Source organism: Macrobrachium nipponense, chromosome 43 (assembly GCF_015104395.2).
Source record: "Macrobrachium nipponense isolate FS-2020 chromosome 43, ASM1510439v2, whole genome shotgun sequence".
In the NCBI taxonomy this organism is placed as follows: domain Eukaryota; kingdom Metazoa; phylum Arthropoda; class Malacostraca; order Decapoda; family Palaemonidae; genus Macrobrachium; species Macrobrachium nipponense.
The window spans coordinates 36,368,341-36,390,840 of record NC_061104.1 but is presented as its reverse complement, the minus strand read 5'-3'; the positions used below and the strand labels follow the sequence as shown (position 1 = coordinate 36,390,840).

Genomic DNA, 22,500 nt, shown 5'->3' with positions numbered 1-22,500 from the left:
TATAGATATATAATATATATATATATCTTATATATATATATATATATATATATATATATATATATATATAATCCCTCCTGAGTGTCTCCCAATGAAGGATTTCTAGATCCGCCGCTGCCATCAGACATCAGAAACGCTTTTCAACTAATGAACGATTTCAGTCTCGTAGACGAAGCCATGGGCCATCTACATGAGAAAGTCTGCCAGACAGGAGAGCATATTGGGATGATCCGCGGAATTCTTGTCATATCTCTCCTCTCAAGTGAAAGTCTGACATAAGGTGTCTGTAATAACGACAAGAAAACTAGAGTATTTACCTGATTTTGGGCCTCTCACGAAGAGAAACATTCGTTTCGAGTACTTATCGGTTTCAAAATGTTCCACGAAACCTGTAGTCTGGGAAGAGCAGACGCAAAGCTTTTGCTTAAACGTTATCGAGTTATCAATCTAAAAAAAAAAAAAAAAAAAAAAAAAAAATGTTGGCCCTCTAACGATGAAGTTAGAAAAATGACGACGCAGATCATATTAAAGATTTCTTTTGCATTTTTAGCTTTTCCGAGGGCAGCTTCTGTAACCAGCTACAAACTCTCAAATGGTTCCCCATAATCTATGAGGATGGTATACAGAATATGCAAAATCCATAGATTAGGGCTTACTAATCATTTCTAAATAGATATAAAAGCAATGTGGGCTACCTTCTAATGTTGGTGAGGAATTTTTGATTCCGTAATTAGAATGGTGCATGATTTATTTATTAACATTTCAAATGAGTTTATCTTATGACTTCAATTTATGTGACTATCAACCTGTCCGTGAATACATAAAATAAATGCCTTATAACTTGGTTCAGCTTGTATACGATCATTCTTGAAGTGCTTTACATTAGTCAGGAGAATTCTGTCAAGATCTGAGTAGGTAATGAATGCTGAATGTTGTGAGTGTTGGAAAATACCATAATTTACAGCAACTAATGATTACCCTAGTTTAGAGGGTCTACACATCTAGCAGGTATAGCACTGTAACAGCAATTTCAGGTAAACTAATTGAAGTCGACTTATATGACGGGTTGACTTGTACGCCGCAATACACAGTGATAAAATGTAATATTTTAACATACATATCTGCCAGGTATAAGAAACGTGCCTATAGTGGTGTATTAAAAAACAAAACAAATAGGTTATCTTCAAGCACTTTGTTTCAGTTTCCTCGTACCTTCCTTTGTGATGGGAAGGGGCGCTCATGAATGTGCTTATTCGCATTTTCCAGTTTTGTCACATATAAGAAAAACTTCCAAGAATGAATATCTGTATCTCCGTTTCTTTCGACAGCAACGCGTGCCCTGTGGAAGAAGAGTTTGTGGCACCTTACTGGGCCAACAACACCCGGGGTGAAACTTTGGCACTGCTCAACTTGTATCCCTTTGAACAATACATTCAGTGGGAGCGATGCAAGTAAGTATGGTTGTTAAGTTGTTACCTTTTTCTATCCCTTGAAAAATATATTCAGAGCAAAGAAGGTGAATTTGGAGAAATATATGTCCAGGAATCTAAATATTCCTTAGGCTGACAGGCTTAATGGTTTAAATGTGTAATCTGATTGAATCTACGGAACAAGAAAGGAAGGCAGAGGTCTCGGCACCCAAGAGCAGAATTCCCCTCTACCCACTCCACGTCTCTTGGTTATCTGTTAACAAGATCCAACTGCATCGTTAACTCTGTTTACATAAACATGGAAATGATACAAAAAATGAAGTATATGAATTACTCAAAAAGTGAAAAAAAGGACAACATCGATGGTGCTTAATATTCGTTGGCATTAAAACATTTCTTTTTAATTTCAATATTTGCTGGAATGTTTCTCAGTACTTTCTTTTGCATGGCCCTTTCTGGAGCGCTGGATAAGTAAGTCAGCACTCGGCTTTACAGACTAAATTTCGTAGAATCATATCATCATTAGGAGTTGAAGCTCAGTTGCCCTATTGGAAAATCAGATCAAATCTCATATTGTTTGAGAACAGCTTATATTTCGTAATCTGTGGACAGTGTTTAGAAATCGTAAAGCTCAGGGAAAATGTTTAATGTTAATGTTTGTAGTTAAAATATACATTTATAAGGTGTTTTTGGCGAATGGTCATATATTCATGTAGTATATAGCTTTAAATTTTTGTGTCTCAACAGATATGAGCACCGTCAAATGTACTGTCGCGAAGGATGTCGATGTGAGCAACAGTTTCGTCTCCACAAGCTGCTCGCCTTTGACCCTTCCAATGAATGCAAAGGTATATTTAGGTGAGTAGAAAGACGCTGAAATTTGTTCACGTGTGACATAACTAAGATTAGAATGCACAGTTAATGAAACAACTTTCCAGACCAGTCTTTTGCTGTGGAAGTGGAAGTGTGCTCGTGTTTTGGAAACAGAAGGAAGCTTTGACGTCTAAGCAGTGGGACGAGGGAATAGGAACGTGAGTTGTGGGATGAGGAAATGTAGTGTTTAGAGATTGTTTAAGGAACAGTTGCAAGACGGAATGGAAGACCATTAATGTACATGAATATAGTAGGAGGGATGAAGTAGTCAAGAAATAGATAAAAAAAAAGGCCGATTGTAAGCAAGGACTTGGCAGAGGATAAGAGGTTGTTCTACAAGGAAGTAAATTGCAGAAAAATATGTAAATACACAAGGCGTGATTCGACCTCCGGCTTACTCGGGACGTGTGCAAGACTTCCTCCTGACGCACAAGTTGCAAACATTATATTCCTAACTTAACGTGAAGGAGTCATCGTAAGTGATACTCATAATTAGCACTACTCATACTAACAAGGATCAAATAAAAAGGAGACAAATTAAACACATTCATGTATTCTCACTCATAAGCGGAAACAACAAAATAATTAAACAGAAATGTAGCCTCTATAATTCAGTAAACCAAATAAATTAAAACGTGCTGAAATCTACAGAAAATTAGACCATTGTTTCATTAACGAAATAAAAATTATGCTATATTTCATTATAAATCATTATTCTGTGCTGTTTAACATGCACATTATTTTTTTACATTTTCATTCTAATAAATAAATCATAAATATCGTATCCTAAAATTCCTGTATCTTTAACTCAAGGCGAAACACCTTTTTCAGACCTTTTTAGGCTCTTCCTCAGGGCTTTCCGACCACCCACCCACCCCCAAACAACAAAGTAGTTTGTAGGCTTAATCCCCAAGTAAGCGAAAATGGATCACACAGTAAAATACTGTATTTGCTGAATAACCGCTGGTTCCATGCAATGTAAAAACACCATACAAACAAACATAGTGAAATACGCCGAAGGAGATATGGTGTTGGAAGAGAGTGCAGCTCTGGATCAGAGAGAGAGAAGAGAGTATTTTGAAGACTTGAATGATTTATGGATGGGAGTCTGAGTTGGCCTGTTAAGGAAATGAGGAGGAAGATAAAGATACTGAAGAAAGGAAGACGCCAGGAGTTGAGGAGCTGTTGCTGTACAGGAGTAAAAGTGTGACTGAGTGGTTGACCTTATCTGGGTGTTTAAGGTATGTCTGGAAAGAGAAAGGTTTTGAGGTAATTACTGAGAAGGAAAAGTTCTCTTTTGTATGAGAGCAAAGGTGATTAAGGAAGCTATAAAAATGACAGATGCACACCTTTGCTTAATATATCAAGGAAGATGGATAGTAGGATTGTGATTGAGAGGAAGAGTGAGGGTTTGAACCAGGGAGAGGGAGAGGGTGAGGGTGAGCGAGAGTTTGCTATGAAACAATTATGCGAGAAGTTTGAGAGCAAGCGAAACAGCTGCGTACGGTATACATAAACCTAGAATATTGGTTAAGTAAGCGTTGACATTGAAGCTTGCATTAGCATCTGAAAGTATAAAAATCAAATCGCTGCAACTTTCGACCCTTTCTATGTCTTCTTCAGCTTCCATGCAGTGTGCCCTTCTAGGAATGAGTCAACTCAGTCGTTTCATGGGAGTCAGCAAACGTTGCTCTAAGGCTTGCTTACTAATCATTCATTGACAGAGTCTTCGGAGGTAAACAGCTTATGGTAGAACTAATGCAAAGGTCATGCAGATAGAGTTGTGGATGTATGGGAAAGAAGATGAATTATTGAGAGTAGTAAAAAGATTTTTTATGGATGTGAAGCGCATGTTCTAATGTTTTAGGTGGGAAGATGATTAGTTTGGTGCAGAAATGGAGCTGAGACAAGGTGTAACAGTGGATGTACTCATAAGTAGATAGATGTTGGAAAAGTTGCAAATGGGGTTTGGTCATTAACGATGAATGGTGGAAGAATACAAGCGCATGCCTGATATCGGTATTAAGGAGTAGATATATTTGGACTGGGGTAATACGAGACAAGATGAGTCGCAGAGTAGGTACGGGAGGGAAGGTACCATGGTGTATGAAAAGGACTGGGATTTCCTAAGGCAGCCAAACTTACTAACTTACTATAGTTGGGCAACTCTACTTTGTGGAAGTGAGTGCAGATTTTGAATATGAATAAAAACAAAAACCAACATTGAATCCATTGAGATGAAACTGTTGGTGTTGTATTCGCCAAGAGAAGAAATGTCGAGACAAAAGAACTCGTATAAAGATAAAAGGAGGATTTTGGAATGACTCAGCCACATCAGAATGGAAAAATTAGGTGCCAGTTTTGTGAAAAGGCTGTCCATTTTGGATTAATTGGGAGAGGAGACCTTCAAAGGACTAGAGAAGAGGTTCTTGAGCATGCAAGAAGTTGCTCATAAAAACACAAAAGAAGTTAGATTTTGCATCCTCTGTAGGAGGAAACGGTAGTTTCCAGAATAAAATGCAAGGAAATGTACCCTCTTTCGTTTATAATGGACAACCTATTTTTAAATAGATATAAATACAAATGTGAATATGTACTTAGTACCACACACTATATTATATATATATATATATATATATATATATATATATATATATATATATATATATATATATATATATATATATATATATATATACACATACATACATACATACATATATAACGTCGAACTACTTGACTGTTCTCTTCCAAGTAGCGTCCTTCATACTAACGTACAATGTCATTCCAGTGACTGGTTTCGTTTTCCGTCGTGCTGCGTGTGTAAATGCTATGACCTGCCAGAAGAGCTCCTGATGGCATCACCAAGGAAGTCGAGTCGAAAACTGGTGAGTTATATTTTTGCACATCCTATGATACCTTTCTTAATTATCCTGCACTGTAACTCTCCTCTGTCAACCTAGCATCATCCATACCAGTAGGATTCAATCATTTCCATTCTTCCACCACCCATATTAATATTCATTACTCCTTGTTTTCTTGTGTCTTCATAAATTTACTCTTGTATATACCCTCAGACTCTTTAACTAGTTTTTGTCGTTTCTGTTCACTATCCCCAGTCTACATTGTATTGGCTGTAATAATCAGCTATTTTCATGCCTTTGCGCTTTCATCTACCATCCCTTCTCTTTGTTCTTGTATCGCTCCATCCACAAAGATATTGAAAAGTCAAGAAAACATTTCACACCCTTAAACCCACCTTCACGCCGAAGCAATTACTCTTCCTTCTACATTATTCTAACATTTCTCATGTCCATCGCAAAAGTTTTTAATTGCTCTTGAGCTCTTATCTTCATTGCCATACATTCTTAATTCACATCCTTCACATTGCTTCCCTATTCTATTATAAGTTTTTCAAGGTCCAAGCAAGTAACATGGAGGCTTGTATTTTTACCTTTAAACTTCTAGCATAACTCTTCCATAACGAAAAATTGAGCCCCACACTTTCTTCCATATGTAAACCAACGTTGTTCTTCCCCTGCTAGTCATTCGCACCTTATGTTCTAAATCAGTATTACATCTCCCTTAGTAAACTGGGTGATATCATGATATTCTTACTCCTGTCGCCTTTACCTTTAAACAGTGGCGCCATTATTCCTCTCATACATTCATTAGGAACATTCCCTTCATCCAGACATATCTTACAGTTCTGTTCAGCCAAAGTGCGGTAGCATCTTACAATGCCAGTAACCCCCCATGCATTCTCATACTTATGGTTATCCTGGTATAAGGAACACACACCTATGATGATAATATACAATATATACAGGAAAAAGCATTGTCCTTACTAGGTCACTCCCGTTGACAATTCTTCTTTAATCCTCTTAAGTGTTGGTTGCAGGAAGATTTTATCTATGACACCTGAATCCCAGGCGCCTTTTGAGATATTCATTACCTATTTTTGTTTATTATTATTAATATGACTTAGCTTTTCCAGACCACCGAGTCTTAAGTAGACTCTTCTCGGGCTGGTTCTCAGGGATTAATCCTGAGAAAAAAAATTTAAGACTTTATTTAACAAACCAGTTTTATTCTTAAAATTTATAATGTTCTTAATTAAAAAAATCTTTGCTTTCAGCAAGAATATTTTTCATTTTTTAATTCCATAGATAAATTTATCTTTGTTGGGTCCAATATGGCCATTCAATAAGTAAATGTTGCACTGTCATGGGTGTCTGACATCTATTACATTTCATTGGATCAGCATGCGGTGTCGACATTAAGTGACCATACGAGGATCTTGTGTGTCCTTTACAGAGCCTTGTTAGGATTACCTCTTTTGATCTTTCTTTTTGTGAAGGTGTCTTCCATGCATACACTTCAGTTTTTATAGTTTTAAGCTTATTTGGTTGACATTAGAGATTATTCTCTTTTCCAATCTTGGTATATTATTGGTTTGACAGATGTTATCCAGTCTGATACTGGGGCATGTGTAATTGTTGGAGGGATAGTGCAGGCTAATTTGGCAGCAGAGTCTGCATTTTCATTTCCTTTTATTTCCACATGTGCTGGAATCAACATATTTTTATTGGTAATCCTGACTGGAGGAGTTGATGAATTTATTATTTGTATTTCTTGTACAATTTGGTTTACTGGTTTATACCGATTTATAGCATCTATAGCACTATGTCAGTCACTGAAAATAATAGAAACACTTGTTTAATCAAGGCAGATTCTAACATCTGACTTTTGTAATGACAGTTGCTGCTATAAACTATATGTGACAAATTCCAGTTTATTATGTGGTTATGGTTATTTGTATGGTTGAAAATAGCTGAGTTCTGTTGTCTATACCTAACTGACTGTGTATGTTGTATTAATCTCTGGGGAAGTGATTTTCCTGTAAATCCGATGTAAGATTTGTCAGTGTAAGCATGGGATTTTGTATACTCCTGAGTCTGTGTGTTTTGGCTTTTGTTGGACGTTAATCAGGGATTTGGCTAAGGTATTTGGGTAGGTAAAAGCAAAAGGGTTAGATTTTCTGAGAATCTGGGTCACTGTCTTAATCCTGTCCAGGTGTGGAGTTTTTATTTTACTGTTGGGTGTGTCTCTGGTCTTGTCGGGAGGAGGTCGGTAGAAAATTATGTTTGCTTTATGAATCGCTTTCTGTTATATGGTCAGGATACCTTAAAGATGAAGGCTGTTTACGAATTAGTTCAAATTCCTTTTCCAGAAAATCTGGGTAACAAATTCGTAAGGCTCTTAAGAATAGGTTGCTGGCAACACCTATCTTGATAGAAATGTCATGATAGCTTAAGTAGTGAATGTATGAAAATGAGAATGCTGGTTTTCTGTATAGTAAGTTTGTATTCTATTTTTTCTCTAATTATTAGCACATCAAGAAAAGGAATTTTGTTGTCTGTTTGCCATTCAACTTTAAATTTGATGCTGGGCACTAATGCATTTCATTTTGAATGGAATTCATTGAAATTGCCCCATCTACTATCCCAAAAGTGTGTGTAGGTTTTTCTACAACTTTGTTTCATTATTATGAGATTCTTCTTTGTTTTATTACTATGAGACTCTTCACAACGACTTTAGTCTAAAGTGGCATTTTCAAATTCAGCAATTGGCATTTCTTATTTAACAGTAGTGGTTATTTTATTCCATTTCTATAAGGAATCCATACTAGAAATAAAAAAAAGGAAATCATTGATGATAATGTTAAGGGCAACAGTACGTTTGATTTTTTCTTTCATTGACAGGACACAGATGATTTCTACGAGGAAAACGCTGAAAATTACCACGATGATGATGATGATGATGATGATGATGATGATGATGATGATGATGATATGGAATATGGGAACCTATCTTCCTATAATGAGTTAAATCTTGAGGAAGAAGAAGACCAAGAAGCAGAAGTTGATGAGGAAGATGAAGCTGAAGATGAAAAATTACATAATAACGATAGTGACTATAATGATGACATTCCAGTTAACTATTACAGGAGGATAAGCATGCAAAAAAGACCCCAGACATACAGAGTGAGATCAGGAGGACGCATGGTCAATATACCTCCTCAGCGAAGACCACGTTTGCCTCCTAGACCCTCATCTCACATCACAAGTCCTAGAGCCACATCTCAGCCTCAGTCTAATTCCTTTTCCCAAAACCAGGAATCCACTACACTTGGCACTCTTGATGTTGCAACTCCCCACTATTATTACAATATCTCTCATTATTCACATCTGTTTACAAACGTCCATCCCTTTCCTTTGTCCCGCATACCTAGAAGTAACCCAGAAGGTTGATTTATATTGAATTTTAATTAACACATTAGGCAGTCACATTCTTGAATGTCATGACGGAAAATTGTCTTTATACCTAGGCTACCGTTTACGGTGACAACATCCTATTTTCAAACAGTTACCAAAAAGAGTGGGTACTAAAAATCAACAATTATTTTGCTCTAGATCTTATTTTACTTAATAATTAATTTTTTGTATGATATTTATAAATAATAAAATACAAACAACCTGTAGCCACAGGCAGAGTTTGAAGGATTCATTACCATGCCCTGTTGAAAGAAACCTGACTCACTGTTGACCAAAAGGTTGCCTGGGCAGGATAATGAAATCTTCAGACTCATTTCACAATTATAGTTTGCTGTCTCAATCTGAGAAAGTCAGTCTTATTTTATTTCTTGTATGTATTTTTTTTTTTTTAAGTAACCAAGTAGTCTTTCCTTCTTGTTTTTCATAAAACAAAATACATAACCTTTCCTTCTTGTTTTTCATTCTTATTTATGTTCCAAATTTTACTGAGGAAATGTAGTGACATATAAAAGTTTTATATTGTATTTTTGGCTTTCCTTGTAGAGAATTTACTCATTATTTATATTAGTAGTAATACTACTGAGCACCACATCTAAATATTTATGTGCTTGCTAAACAAATATTTGTGTGATTGTGTAAAATTTCTATTTAGTTGCTCAGGTTATAATATAATAAACATATGATAAATGTCTTTATTTAATTGCAAATATGTTTTTAAAAATTAAGATTACAGATTATCCAGAAATATTTCCAGTCTGCAGGGCATAACTCTGATATTAATTTTATGTTGCCTTCACCATATGTAGACCACCACCACCTCCACTACTATCAATACTGCTGTAGTTCTAAACTTGTCAGACATCAGTCTATACACAAAGTGGCTACTTTCCATCCTTGTCTTCCAGTAATTACAGTGAAAAGTTTTTTCTTTATTCGAGACCCTTTAACCTACTGTAAAGTCTATCTTGCATTTCTTAATCAACTATTCATTTGCACAACACAGGCTAGAATATTATAAGTTACCAAGAGGGTTGAAATGTGAATCTTTCTCCTTTATTTTCCATAGAAAAATTGCTCCTTTAGAAGCTACAATCCTGACCTCATGGCATGTTAATGTTGGAAATGTTTAACCACAGTATGAGCCTTACTGTCCATGTGCAACCACTAAATATACATTCCTAAAAAGAAAAAAGTTAACCAAACTTTTTCCCAATTAGAGAAAAACTTCCTATCTTTATAGTGAATACAATTCCAACTTTCTTCCTTGTTTTCTAATACATACTACTGTACTAGTTTGACTGCCTAGTAGAAAGTCTACATTCCTCAGCTCTCCTTTTTCAGCTACCTGAGTGCTGCTAATGATCCCATTCAAACCAATCTTTCTGTTCCATCCTTACTATTCTCCATTTGTAAGATTTGCAGGTTCTGAATTTGTAGTGGTATATATTTGCATGGTGACCCTACTCTATGTACAGAAAGGTTTAATGATTCAATTACAGTTTTAAATAAAAGGGAAAACAAGAATCCGAGTATACTAGCACTGCAAATTTTGCAATAAAATGTAACAGTACTACCTTACAGCCTTTATTTCAACTGTATCTTTCTTTAGGATGGATACTAACACTGGGCAACTTTGTAAAATCTGAGTCCTACTCAAAGGCATATGCATGATAGAAATCAATCATAGCTCTACTGGTTGGTTATATTCTTCTTCTTTGCAGTGATCCAACAGGAAGAATAAGTAAAGCACATTAATCCATCTCCACAGTAGATTTATGCTCCTAGTTGTCTTATGGATATGGAGGACTGGAGGGAAATCCGGTTTATTGTTCTTGTCTCCTATCCCCATCTCATAATCAGTTTAAGGACCAAGGCATTTTCTACACCCTTATGGCATTCTTCTAGCAAATAAAAAAGAACTGAGTGCATTCTGGAATGCAAGTCTTGCCAAAGTGGTAAGTAAAGGAGTATTGAAGGGATTTCAATATGAAGGATGCAAGCAACAACTCTGATGACTGAGATATGTTAAATTTTATTGGCTTCCCTTCTATAGATACGTACTAACAAAAGCATGTTACTTCTTTTATTGGTCATTGTGTTTCAAAAAAAAAAACTTTTGCTTTAATGAGTTCTGACAAAATATTGAATACAAATAACCTAAAGACATCATTTAAACATTAATTAAATACTCCAGTGTCAATGAGTTGATTTCTTGGCTAATTATATCATTTAGATTCTGTATAGTACTTAATGGATGAAATTTTTTTTTTCATAGAATTGATTTATCTATCATTAAAATCTCCCACTTCTTTTCCTGCCAGTATATTTTGAATCAGATCTGACCTCTTTTCCTTGTTTTCTTCTTTCTTTTTTCTTCATTATCCAATCATGACGTGACAGCTTCCCTGAGCGAATCTTTTTCAGTTGTTCCCTGTTTCACAAAAAAGGAAAAATATGGTCCATAACTTTATAAATGGAGAGATGAGACTCCAATTAAATCAAAGAATAACAAAAGTGCTGAGGACAAAGTATGCACAAAGGGGTTGAGATAACATTAGATGGAAAAAGGATTAATGAAGTAACAACTTTCAAATATTTAGGAACAATGATATCCAGTTAAGGTTCACTAGAGTTGGAATTTAGTGGACAACTAAAAATGCAAATCACACAATGGCGACTATGATTTGAAATTCAAACAGACTACTAAAATTACAAATAAAATATAATAATAATAATTAGAAAAAGAGACTCTCTCTGCGGCAGGAACATTGAAATTTATAGCAATTTCCAAATCATTTAATTTGCATAGTCTTCTACATCCTTATCTTCTTTCATCAGCATGTAGCTGGTATATCAAGTTTCCTACCAACATATAAAGATTTCTGTTGCCTTAGGTTTATTTCCTGTAACATATTGACAGCCCACGGACAGTCATCTATGAGAGCAAGCAAGTGAATTAAGATATGTGATATAGAGGTATTTGTAGAAGGCAGGGTGTTTACAATATGTGGTAAGTGGGTTTGGTCATAGGCTGGTAACGAAATCTGTCCCTGAGGCATTGAGATCTCCTAGGCCTAACCTGTGTTGCTGGCTGAAGGTGGCTGTTGGCTTGGGTACCCCACACTGCTGTATTTGGTATTACGTTAGGCCATCCAGAAGGCGTGTCATCTTTACTGCCAGATTGATGGGATCCCCATTAGGGGATCTAATTACTAATTTCTACATAGACAAAACCTTTATTAGAGTTGACCAAGAAGAGGATCTTAAAACTTTAAGGGCTTTTGAAGAATGTTCTTTCCTCCACTTAACGTGTCAATGCAGTCTTGATGGTGCCCTATCCTTCCTGGACATTTGGGTATAACAGACTCCAACAGGTTTCACCACCACGGTTTATGAAAATCTGACGAACCCGGGTCTATGCCTTAACGAGCCCAGCGAGTGCCCAGACAGGTATAAAGGGTCTGTGGTGGATGCCTTCATCTGTTGCATCCTGACACACTGCTCCACGTGGAGATAAACCACAAGGGAGATCGAAAGGTCCACACAAATCCTCATCAATGGCAATTTTGCAAATCGTATGGTCGAATGACAAACCCAAGATTCCGTAAATAACTGGCACAAGGAAAGTATGATGGACACCAACAATGACCAAACGGGGTCCATAAATAAAATATATAATAATGATTTAAGAAGATTTTTAATCTTCTTAAATCATTAAGGGGATAAAATTAGCCTCATAATTTATTGAAAAAATATGAAATTCAGCCAGCTGCTCCTTAAAAACAACCAGACGCCCCAAGAAATGTCTCTTTTAGAGGAGTGTTGTCGTCTATGAAATTACATGCCTGGTGGAAAGATGCCACCACCCATATATCGAGAAGACCACCTCCAAACTGTCTAAGCACCTCTCCTGTCACCTTCAAGAAGGGGCTATTTTTAACCATTATAGAGAAAATCACAACAGAAGACCAGAAAGAGCTGAGCTTATAAAGAACATAGAAATTTTAGAGATAGAGAGAAAAATTACCAACTTTTTAAACACCGGCATTGATCTTCACATAACAGTCGACAGGAACTGAATGAGAAACAATGGATGCTTGAACTGAAAGCCACTTGGTGGAACAACAGGCAGATAGACAGACCTTCCCACTAGCACAGGAACTAAGGCATTCTTAATAGAGAGGTAAGTTCATTTCAAGTAATAAAAGTATGAGATTATAGATGCAACATTTGCATGTACAAGAGTAGGAAAAAAGAAGAAAAGGAATAAATAGTGGAATGAAGAAATCTGCAGGTTAGTAAAAGAAAAAAAAAACTTTGATAGGGCAGTTGCTGAACAAAACAGATGATCACTTATTGTACAAGAGGACTAATAATTTACTCAAAGTTATGGAGAGTGATAACATGGAGCAAACAAGAAAGCTTACAGGACTCTGAGCATATACTTTGGAGAGATAAAGTATACTTTTGCAAAGTAAATACTGTGTAAAGATAAAGGCTGAAGATGAAATAGATCTTGCGCAAAAAAAAAAAAAAAAAAAAAAGCCAAAGAACAGGACCTAGATCAAGAAAATATAGTCTTGTGCTGTTTGAGCGTAGATTTTGTAAAATTATTGCTTATGAAGGATAAAAGATATGTAGACTTGAAACACTAGATTGGAAAGATCATATTAAATTTTAAGAATGATATGGAAGTATGTAACTACTACAGAGGATGTACGGGCAATAATTAAAAACAATAGGGAGGTGACAGACACTCAGTGATTACAAAGGAGACACTGGAAGAGGGATGAATATTTAAGCTTTTCAAGCAATAGAGGAACTAACTATTATAAAGGTAACTAGTAATAATAATTGTAATAGAATAAAATAACATCACTTAGTACTGTATACATATCCAGGAAGGTTTATAGCAAAATTCTGATAAGAAAATGATAAAAGGATCATTGGTCCGAGCAAATATAAGTCTGAAACTAGTGCTCAATATCGTTAAGAGTGGAGTAATAGAAGAAGTCAAGAGTAAAGACAAGAGATGCAGGTGTAAAATTGCTGAACAGACATACGTGGCAAAGAGAGCCAGAGTGGATGAGTAAAGGCCTGTCCACACGAGCGGGCCTGATCGGCGTGCTCCGGGGTTGACAGGCAAATTCTGGCGGGCTTACCCGTGAATGTTGTCCACACGGGTGAGGCGATGGAGAGGTGGGCGTACCCGACGATGCCAGTAGTGTGTTCAGTGCGGTACGATAAACATGGTGCCTACCGCAAAGATGATAGTGTAGCATGATAATTTCTTTGTGTGTGATGAAAAAGAAGAGAATATGGTGCAAAGAATGGCTCAGTAAAAGAAATGTATATGGTTAATGTACGTCTGCCAGGGTCAAAGTTCAAGCCATCGGGCACCACCATGGTGATTTTGCTACAAGACCCATCGGGCAATTTGACGGTTTGCCCGTCAAGTGTGACCGTTAGAGGGGAAGTCCGCCGATCAAGCCCGATCGTGTGGACAGGCCTTTATAGACAACCGAGGAAACTAAAAAGAAGGCAGACAGACTGGTGAAAAAAGGTTAGAAATGTCTGCAAGAGAGGAAAGTTGGAAGTGATAGTGAACAAGACAAAGGTGAAGAGGTTAAAAGAAACCAGGATGATCTACGAACAAATATGAACATGGAGGATAAAAAAAATTGAAGCAGTTGACCTGGACTGGTATAAAAGAGAAAGTGCAATGAATGCTGGTAGGAAGACAGAAAATGAAGTCCACAACACGCAAACTAGGATAGTGTCATAGTCTATGCACAAGACTGGGAAAAGTAGTACATCTAAGGAAGCCATAGTTGATGTGAACAAAAGGACTGCTGTATCCACTCTTATTTTTCAGATATGAAGTGTGAATGTTGTAAACTAAAAAAAGACAAAAATGGTGGCTCATGTAATGAGCAAGACAAATGTCACTGCCACCCTCTACTTTAAGTATTGAATCAATGATGGGGAGGAAGGGAGGAGAGGGATAACATACCTGCGTTGGTATAAAGCTTGTGTTTGACTTGTTCCTTCTTCTTGAAGTCCTTTAGGGAGTTGTGTTGTACCTCCAGTCATCAAGACAAGGTAGATTTTCTTTGCCTGACGGAAAACCAAGTTGAGGTGAACTGCATTATTCACAAACATAATGAAAAGTAAATCTATAAAAAATATTTTACAATTCATGCATCAAAATAATTTCCCTCACAAATGGTGGCTGGTTTCTTTATTACGTATTCACTCCTAGCTATACAAGTTCATAATATCCCATCACATGTAATGCATATTGTTCCCCTTTAAATTCACTGTAATTGGTTTTTAAGGATAACTTCGACAGTTGTGGACTTCTGGTAACCTGAAAGTTTAATTATATACTAATATTGCTCACTGGTAAAGTGTAAAAGAGCTCTTAAGGCTACATATATCGTGTTGCATTAATATTTTAGGATTAAAGTTGAACTTTGTTTCTCAAAAATCATAACTGATTCCAAACCACAGCTGCTAACCTGATGTAAATCTTTCACACAATAATACTGTAATCAGTCATTTACTGGAAAATTCCCAAGGTAAATCTCATGGACACAACTGAAAAGTACTCCAATAATTAGGAAGATTAACCATTCATATGGATGGGCAATTGTCTATGTATGTAGTTACTTTGGCATTCCAATAACTAGCTGCATGTGTAGGAATACATTCAAATGTATGAAGGCTTTAACCCTTTCGCTTACCGATGTCGGATATAAACGTCTTCCAAATTTGAGTCCTTAACATACTGATAACTTGTGCAAACATCAAAAACGAGAAAAAAAATATTGCACAAACCAGAAGACAAGATGAGGATAATTTTCAGTGAGTGTTCTTGATATTTTTCATACATATGTAACGTATGTTTATTTGTTTTGTGGTTAGAGAGAGAGAGAGAGAGAGAGAGAGAGAGAGAGAGAGAGAGAGAGAGAGAGAGAGACTTGACTGGGTGTCACTTATTTTATAGAAAACATAATTACACCTTTTAAATTGCAAAAACTATGTAATTTATCTGGGTAGTATATTTTTATTGCAAATAGTTTTCTTGGCAATTATTTATTTTCATAGGGCAAAAGTGCCAAGTTTCTCATATCTCGTAATTTCCACACATTTTTCCACCTACATAAAGTTATTTTGGGGGCCTTTTTACGATATTGAATAGAGTAATCATTCAAATGCAATATTTTCAGAGATACACATCTTTGAACAAAAAATACTTACTACAGTATACGGAGTTGTCCGTGCATATCACATGGGTGACTGGCACTTTTCTTGAGGAAAACGTGACACTACTTTGTCATTAATTTTTTAAAATTCTTTTGCTATAATTACAATTTTTTGGGTTTAAAAAACTAGGTAATTTATCTGGGTATATCATGGGTATATCATGGATTTACAATAATGATTTTATCACAAACATTTTTTTGGGGGGAAGTGCAAAATTTCACATATATAGTGGTACCTCGGTTGTTGTACATAATCCGTTCCAGAACCTCCTACAATATACGAAACGTACAAAAACAGAATCAATAATTCCCATAAGGAATAATGTAAATAGCATTAAAAAAATATATTTTACAGGGAATAAACAGTTTAACATACAGAAAAGAATGAGAAATAAATACAAATGAATAATTAAAGGAATAATGAACATTTAACATCACTGTTACCTTTATGGAAGATTTGTTAGCGTATGGAAGACGGAAAGGAGGAGAGAGGGAGGACGAGAGGTTACTGTTTGGAAGGGAAATCTCCCTCCAGAAGGACTTTAGATGTTATGAACCTTTCTGGGGTTACTTCTCTAGGTTTTTTTAGTGGCACTGTTTGAGGTTACTTCCCCACTTCGTTTTATACTGGCACTATGGATGCCCGTACGCTTTCTGAATTCTTCAAACCAGCCTCTACTGGCCTTGAAATCACTAAGAGCAGCACTTGTTGCTGGCATTTTCTTACTTAAATCAACATGCAGCATCCTCACTTTTTCACAAATGATTGCTTCAGACACACTATCCCCCACTAACTGTTTTTCATTGATCCACACCAACAACAGCTTTTCAACATCTTCCACTAGTTGCAATCTCTGTTTAGATAACGACACATCAGCTGCCTTGATTTCATCTTTTTTTGCTAGGATAGAGCTAATCGTCGACACTGACTTACCATACATCCCAGCAAGATCAGCTGCACGTGTCCCACTTTCATACTTCGCTACAGATTCTTTCTTGAATTCTATCATACTTCTGGTCTTTTTCACCAAAGGGGTGGCATTTGCACCTTTCTTGGGCCCCATGATGACTACTTTGCAATGAGTTTTATGGCAAAATATTGCACAAACACAAGAAACACGTGCCGTGATGCGAACTACGAGCGTGGAGATGCTTGTTAGGCGAGAAACAAAGCCAGAATGGGTCATGAGAGAAAACGGGATACTTTGTTTGGGTGCTTCATACAGGGCCCTGTCATGTACTGGTGCATTATCGAGTTTACGAAAACTGAGGAAGCGTGCGATAACCGAGACAAGATTTCGGACAAAAGAAGTCTATGAAAACCGAAACGTACGAAATGAGAGGCGTACGAAAACCGAGGTTCCACTATATCTCATAATTTTTACTCGTATTTCACCTACACATTATTTTGTGGGAATTTTTATCCCATTATACAGAGCAATCATTCAGCTGCAAAATTAAACAAAACTGAGCAGTATATCTTGAAAACTGTCAGACTGACATGTCTTTGAACAAAAACAAATACAGTTTAAAAATTTTTTTGCACATATTGTGCGGTTGACGAGTACTCTTCTTACAGAAAATGCGACACTACTTTGTTATTCATTTGTTTGTATTTTCATTGCTATACTTATAACTTTTTGTATTGCAATGACTGGGTAATTTACCTGGGTGTGCTATGGCTAAAAACAAAGACTTTACAGCAATTAGTTTTTATGGTAAAGCTATAAATCACACACACAGCTTGAGCACCAGAAATAATACTATCACATCCATATACAAGTTTAGTCTTTTACCTCCCCAGGCAAATCATAAAAAAATGAAACAAATACACAGAATTTTTTCTTACCTTAGTAGAATTTGGATAATCCACAACAAGGCCACCAGTAAAACCCGCTCGCATAGCCTGGGATACAATCAACTCAACCTGGGCATCATTCTCTGGGTAAAACTGAAATACTGCCCGACTTCCCCTACTCTGCAAAGAACATAATTATATACTGTAGAACATGAAATAACAAATCTTAAGAATTTCTTAGCACATAATAAATCTTGCTGAAATATTTCAGCACAATTCCCAAGTTTGAAACAATCTGTCTCCTTTTCAATACATCCATGAATTAGTAGATCACAGATCAATAGAGAACTTTTGAAACCATTCTTAGACATACTGCCTGTACAACTGATGGTAAACAACATCAAATTAAAGAAAATTGCCAGTAATGCAGGTAAACTGTCACCAGTGGAAGGATTTCACTACACAAACTTGCAGTAAGCCATTCTTATACATGTAACAGCTTTATAAAAAATTACATGTGTAAAATACAAAATATTAAAGAATCCTTTAACGTTGTCTACCCATGGATTACAGCTTACCTTCCAGAAAACTTTGGAGGATGCCTCTCACACACGGCCTTTCTTCCTAATTCTACCTACATAGCATGATGGTTTCATGCATTCAAGTAATGCATATAGAAAGAGGAGAAGAATCCCTTGTGAAGATTTACCTTTATTTGTGGAACATTTCAACTGACTTATAACTTTTAATACAAGAGAAAACATAAACCATGCACGCTAAACTTACAAACTAAAAACACTCAAGCACAATCTTTTTTGTTTTTGCAATCTCGATAATGCACCTGGTAAAAAACGAAATCCATTAAGTTTAGGTGCCAGTACTGAACTTTCAGCTTCAAACTCCTTGGAGCCTGACTGGAGTTTTTAAAAGGTAGAAATGTTTCATGGCGACTGGAATTTACTCTGTGTTTCCATGGCTATCATTTCATGTAAAATGCACATAAAATGGTGCATGATAGGTGATACATTCAGGTCGATTCAATCCTTTCAGCAAAGGAGGAAATGGAGGCTGAGGTTGGGTTATCACTAGCTCCCTAAATAACTGGTTAACTTTCTTTGCACTGATGACAATAATTCCTTTTCAGTGGCTATCGAGTTCAAGGTGGGACAGCATCAAAATTATCAATGACCACTGACATGGCTAAAGATAAATACCTAAGAAGATTAGAGCTCTTGCAAAGGTTTAGACTTGGAACATAATTGAAAGACCTGAAGAGGTAAAGCAATTATCCTATGGAATGAATAGTTTAGCAGTTGATTGATGTGGAGCTTCCATTCCTTTACAAACAAGACCCTTGACATATGTCTGTCAGATGCAATTGCTCCCCAACCTTCACTTAACATTTCTGAATCCAATATGAGGTCTTGGTTCTTCAACTGGAGGGAGACATCTTGTAAAAGATGAGGTTAAATCTTCACCATCTCAGAGAGACTTCTAAATCTCTGGACACCAGAATTTGCATTGAGTCTGGTTAATTTTTTCTGTTCACTAATTTTTGGGAAAGAGTTGGATTGGCCTCCTCTTCCATCCACCCGCTTCTCAAAGGATGCCATATGCTCCAGCAGAGACAGCCATTTTTTGGCTCCAGAGTGAGAAAAGGACAGAAATTCTTCTAGAAATGATGAAAAATGATCTATACTTTTCTATCAGAAAATCCAAGAAATTCTTATTACCCAGATAAATAATCTTCCGAGTTTAAGGGTAGGCTCCAGTTTGTAGGGGTGCCGATCGTAAAAATATTTGCCAAAAATACACTAATCAAGACAGGCTAATGAAATTATCAGGCATTATTAGCACTATAATAATGCATATTCTCTGTGACTTTTATCATCCTACAGGGAAAATAAATGATTTTATGAAAAAAAAAGTGAAATTCAGTGCCCCTTGTACTAAAGGTTATTTGGTGATCGGTGAGAAACTGTCTTGAATAGAAATTCGGTCTGTAGGCATGTTGGTATATCCACCTGGAACATGTACATAAAGAATGATCAAAATAGAACGTAAATAAGCACATATCATAAAAAAAAACAGCAACAACTTCAGCGAAAGCCCCGCCGATAAATGAGCGAATAGTTAGGAAGAAATAATCAGCAAAAATTCAAACCTCGATTTAGGGACAAAACCTTCTGAGAGTTTGTAGTTATTATGTCACTTGATAGCCTAAAACATCTAAAAATTATATCATTTAAGGCATAAATCCCTCAGTGATTTAAATCCAAATCTTCAACTGCTATCAACAGGTACTTCTTTGTTTATATCTCACTAAGGTTACAACTCACGAATGATTAATAACTGCGAACTCTTCTGAAGGCCATAACATGTGCATAGTCAAATCAGGACTTGAAATTCAATTCTTAATTTCACCCGAGTCTCGTAACTCTGCCATGGGCAGCATGCAATCCACCCTGTTTCCTACTCTACTCTGGTTCCTTGTTGGACGAGTGGGTTGCGTGCTCGCCTACCAATTCCCCGCTCTGCCAACGTAGAACCAAAGTTATGTATTTCTGGTGATTAGAAATTCATTTCTCGATATAATGTGGTTCTGATCCCAAAATAAGCTGTAGGTATCGTTGCTAGGTAACCAATTGGTTCCTAGCCACGTAAAAATATCTAATCCTTCGAGCCAGCCCTAGGAGAGGACCACTGAGGTGATTAACAGCCCTCCTAGGGATGGCCCGAAGGATTAGATATTTTTACGTGGCTAGGAACCAATTAACCCTCTTACGCCGAAGCCCTAAAAATCAAAATCTCTCCTGTATGCCGGCGCCGGTTTGGAGTGAGCGCCGAAGCGGAAAAAATAATTTTTTCAAAAAATCACAGCGCGCTTAGTTTTTAAGATTAAGAGTTCATTTTTGGCTCATTTTTTTTTCATTGCCTGAAGTTTAGTATGCAATTATCAGAAATGAAAAATAATATCATTATCATATGTAAATAATGCGATATACGGTAGCAAAAAAAAAAATTCATAGATAATTGTATTCAAATCACGCTGTGCAAAAAACGGTCAAAGCTAACGAGTTACTTTTTTTTCGTTGTATTGTACACTAAATTGCAATTCTTTTGATATATAATACATAGTAAAAAAATAAAAGCAACACCGGAAAAATATTATCACAAAATGATGTACGAATTCGTAACGCGCGGACGTAAAAAAATGTTATTTTCAAAAATTCACCGTAATTCTAAATATTGTTCTAGAGACTTCCAATTTGTTTCAAAATTAAGACAAATGATTGAATATTACGATACTGTAAGAGTTTTAGATTAGAATTGCAGATTTCGACCATTTCGGACGAGTTAAATTTGACCGAATGTCGAAATTTTTATATATATATTTCTTTATATGCACATATTTCGGAGATGGAAAAAGCTACAACCTTCAATTATTTTTTATTGTATTATTCATGAATTTGCGCACATTTTGATATATGAAACTCTATAAAAAGGCTAATATGAAAAGGAGCAAATATTAGGATAATGCGATGTACGTATTTCGGAGACTTGCGGCCGCGAATCGGCGCGCGGAGTGAAGGTAAATATATTTTTCAAAAATTCACCATAAATCACAATATTGTTTTAGAGACTTCAGATTTGTTTCAAAATGAAGAAAAATGACGGAATATTACTATACCGTAAGAGTTTTAGCTTACTATTGCGTTTTTCAACTATTTCGGTAGAGTCAAATTTGACCGAACCTGGTTTTTTTTCTATTTATCGTGATTTATATGCAAAGAGAAAGGCTACAACCTTCAATCATTTTTAGTTGTATTCTACATGAAATTGCGCACATTTTCATATATAAAACTTTATGTAACAGCTAATTTTAAATGGTGCAAACATTTCGACAATCGCACAAAAAATTCTGATTTTTTCGGAAGAGTTACCGCGCGAACGTAAGGAAAATGTTTTTTTTTTTTTTCATAAATTCACCATAAATCGAAATATTGTGCTAGAGACTTCCAAGACGTTGCAAAATGAAGGGAAATGATTGAATATTACTAGAATATAAGAGTTTTAGCTTACAATTGCGTTTTTCGACCATTTCGGTAGAGTCAAAGTTGACCAAAAGTTAAAATTTTTGCACTTAACGTTATTTATATGAAAATATTTCGAAACTGATAAAAGCTACAACCATGGGTTGTTTTTTGTTGTATTGTGCATGAAATTGCGCACATTTCCATATATAAAACTTTATGTAACGGCAAATTTAAAAGGGTGCAAACATTACGACAATCGCACAAAAAAATTTATCGGAAGAGTTATCGCACGAACGTAAGGAAAAAGTTTTTTCATAAATTCACCATAAATCGAAATATTGTGCTAGAGACGTCCAATTTGTTGCAAAATGAAGGCAAATGATTGAATATTACTATAATATAAGAATTTTAGCTTACAATTGCGTTTCTCGACCATTTCTGTAGAGTCAAAGTTGACTGAAGGTTGAAATTTTTGCACTTATCGTTATTTATATGGAAATATTTCAAAACTGATAAAAGCTACAATCATGAGTATTTTTTTGTTGTATTTTACATGAAATTGCGCACATTTTCATATATAATACTTCATGTAAAGGATAATTTAAAATGGTGCAAAAATTATGTCAAAGTGACGAAATAATTTCCGAGATGTGTCACTGATACTTTTTAGTGTGATAAGAAAGAAATTCGCGCTTGCGCGCCTGCGTAGCGATTGTAAACAAAACAACGCCTCGATCCGTGAACTCCCAGCATCCC

The 22,500-nt window shown here is 36.0% G+C and overlaps 2 protein-coding genes across 2 annotated transcripts in view; one reads left to right on the top strand and one right to left on the bottom strand.

Annotated features, from left to right (window-relative positions):
• Positions 1-9,328, top strand: part of LOC135213651 (uncharacterized) — a 70,738-nt gene extending 61,410 nt beyond the window's left edge. The window contains exons 6-9 of the mRNA XM_064247692.1: positions 1,329-1,451; positions 2,178-2,288; positions 5,095-5,191; positions 8,069-9,328. Coding sequence (XP_064103762.1) covers positions 1,329-1,451; positions 2,178-2,288; positions 5,095-5,191; positions 8,069-8,617 — 880 coding nt within the window. The 3' untranslated portion in view covers positions 8,618-9,328. The remainder of the gene's footprint in view (positions 1-1,328; positions 1,452-2,177; positions 2,289-5,094; positions 5,192-8,068) is intronic.
• A 1,327-nt stretch (positions 9,329-10,655) lies between these two features.
• LOC135213884 (probable 18S rRNA (guanine-N(7))-methyltransferase) overlaps positions 10,656-22,500 on the bottom strand; it is a 25,397-nt gene continuing 13,552 nt past the window's right edge. Inside the window, exons 2-4 of the mRNA XM_064247983.1 lie at positions 17,759-17,887; positions 14,655-14,758; positions 10,656-11,072 (exon numbers count right to left, since the gene is read on the bottom strand). Of these exons, the coding sequence (XP_064104053.1) occupies positions 10,934-11,072; positions 14,655-14,758; positions 17,759-17,887 (372 nt within the window). The 3' untranslated portion in view covers positions 10,656-10,933. The remainder of the gene's footprint in view (positions 11,073-14,654; positions 14,759-17,758; positions 17,888-22,500) is intronic.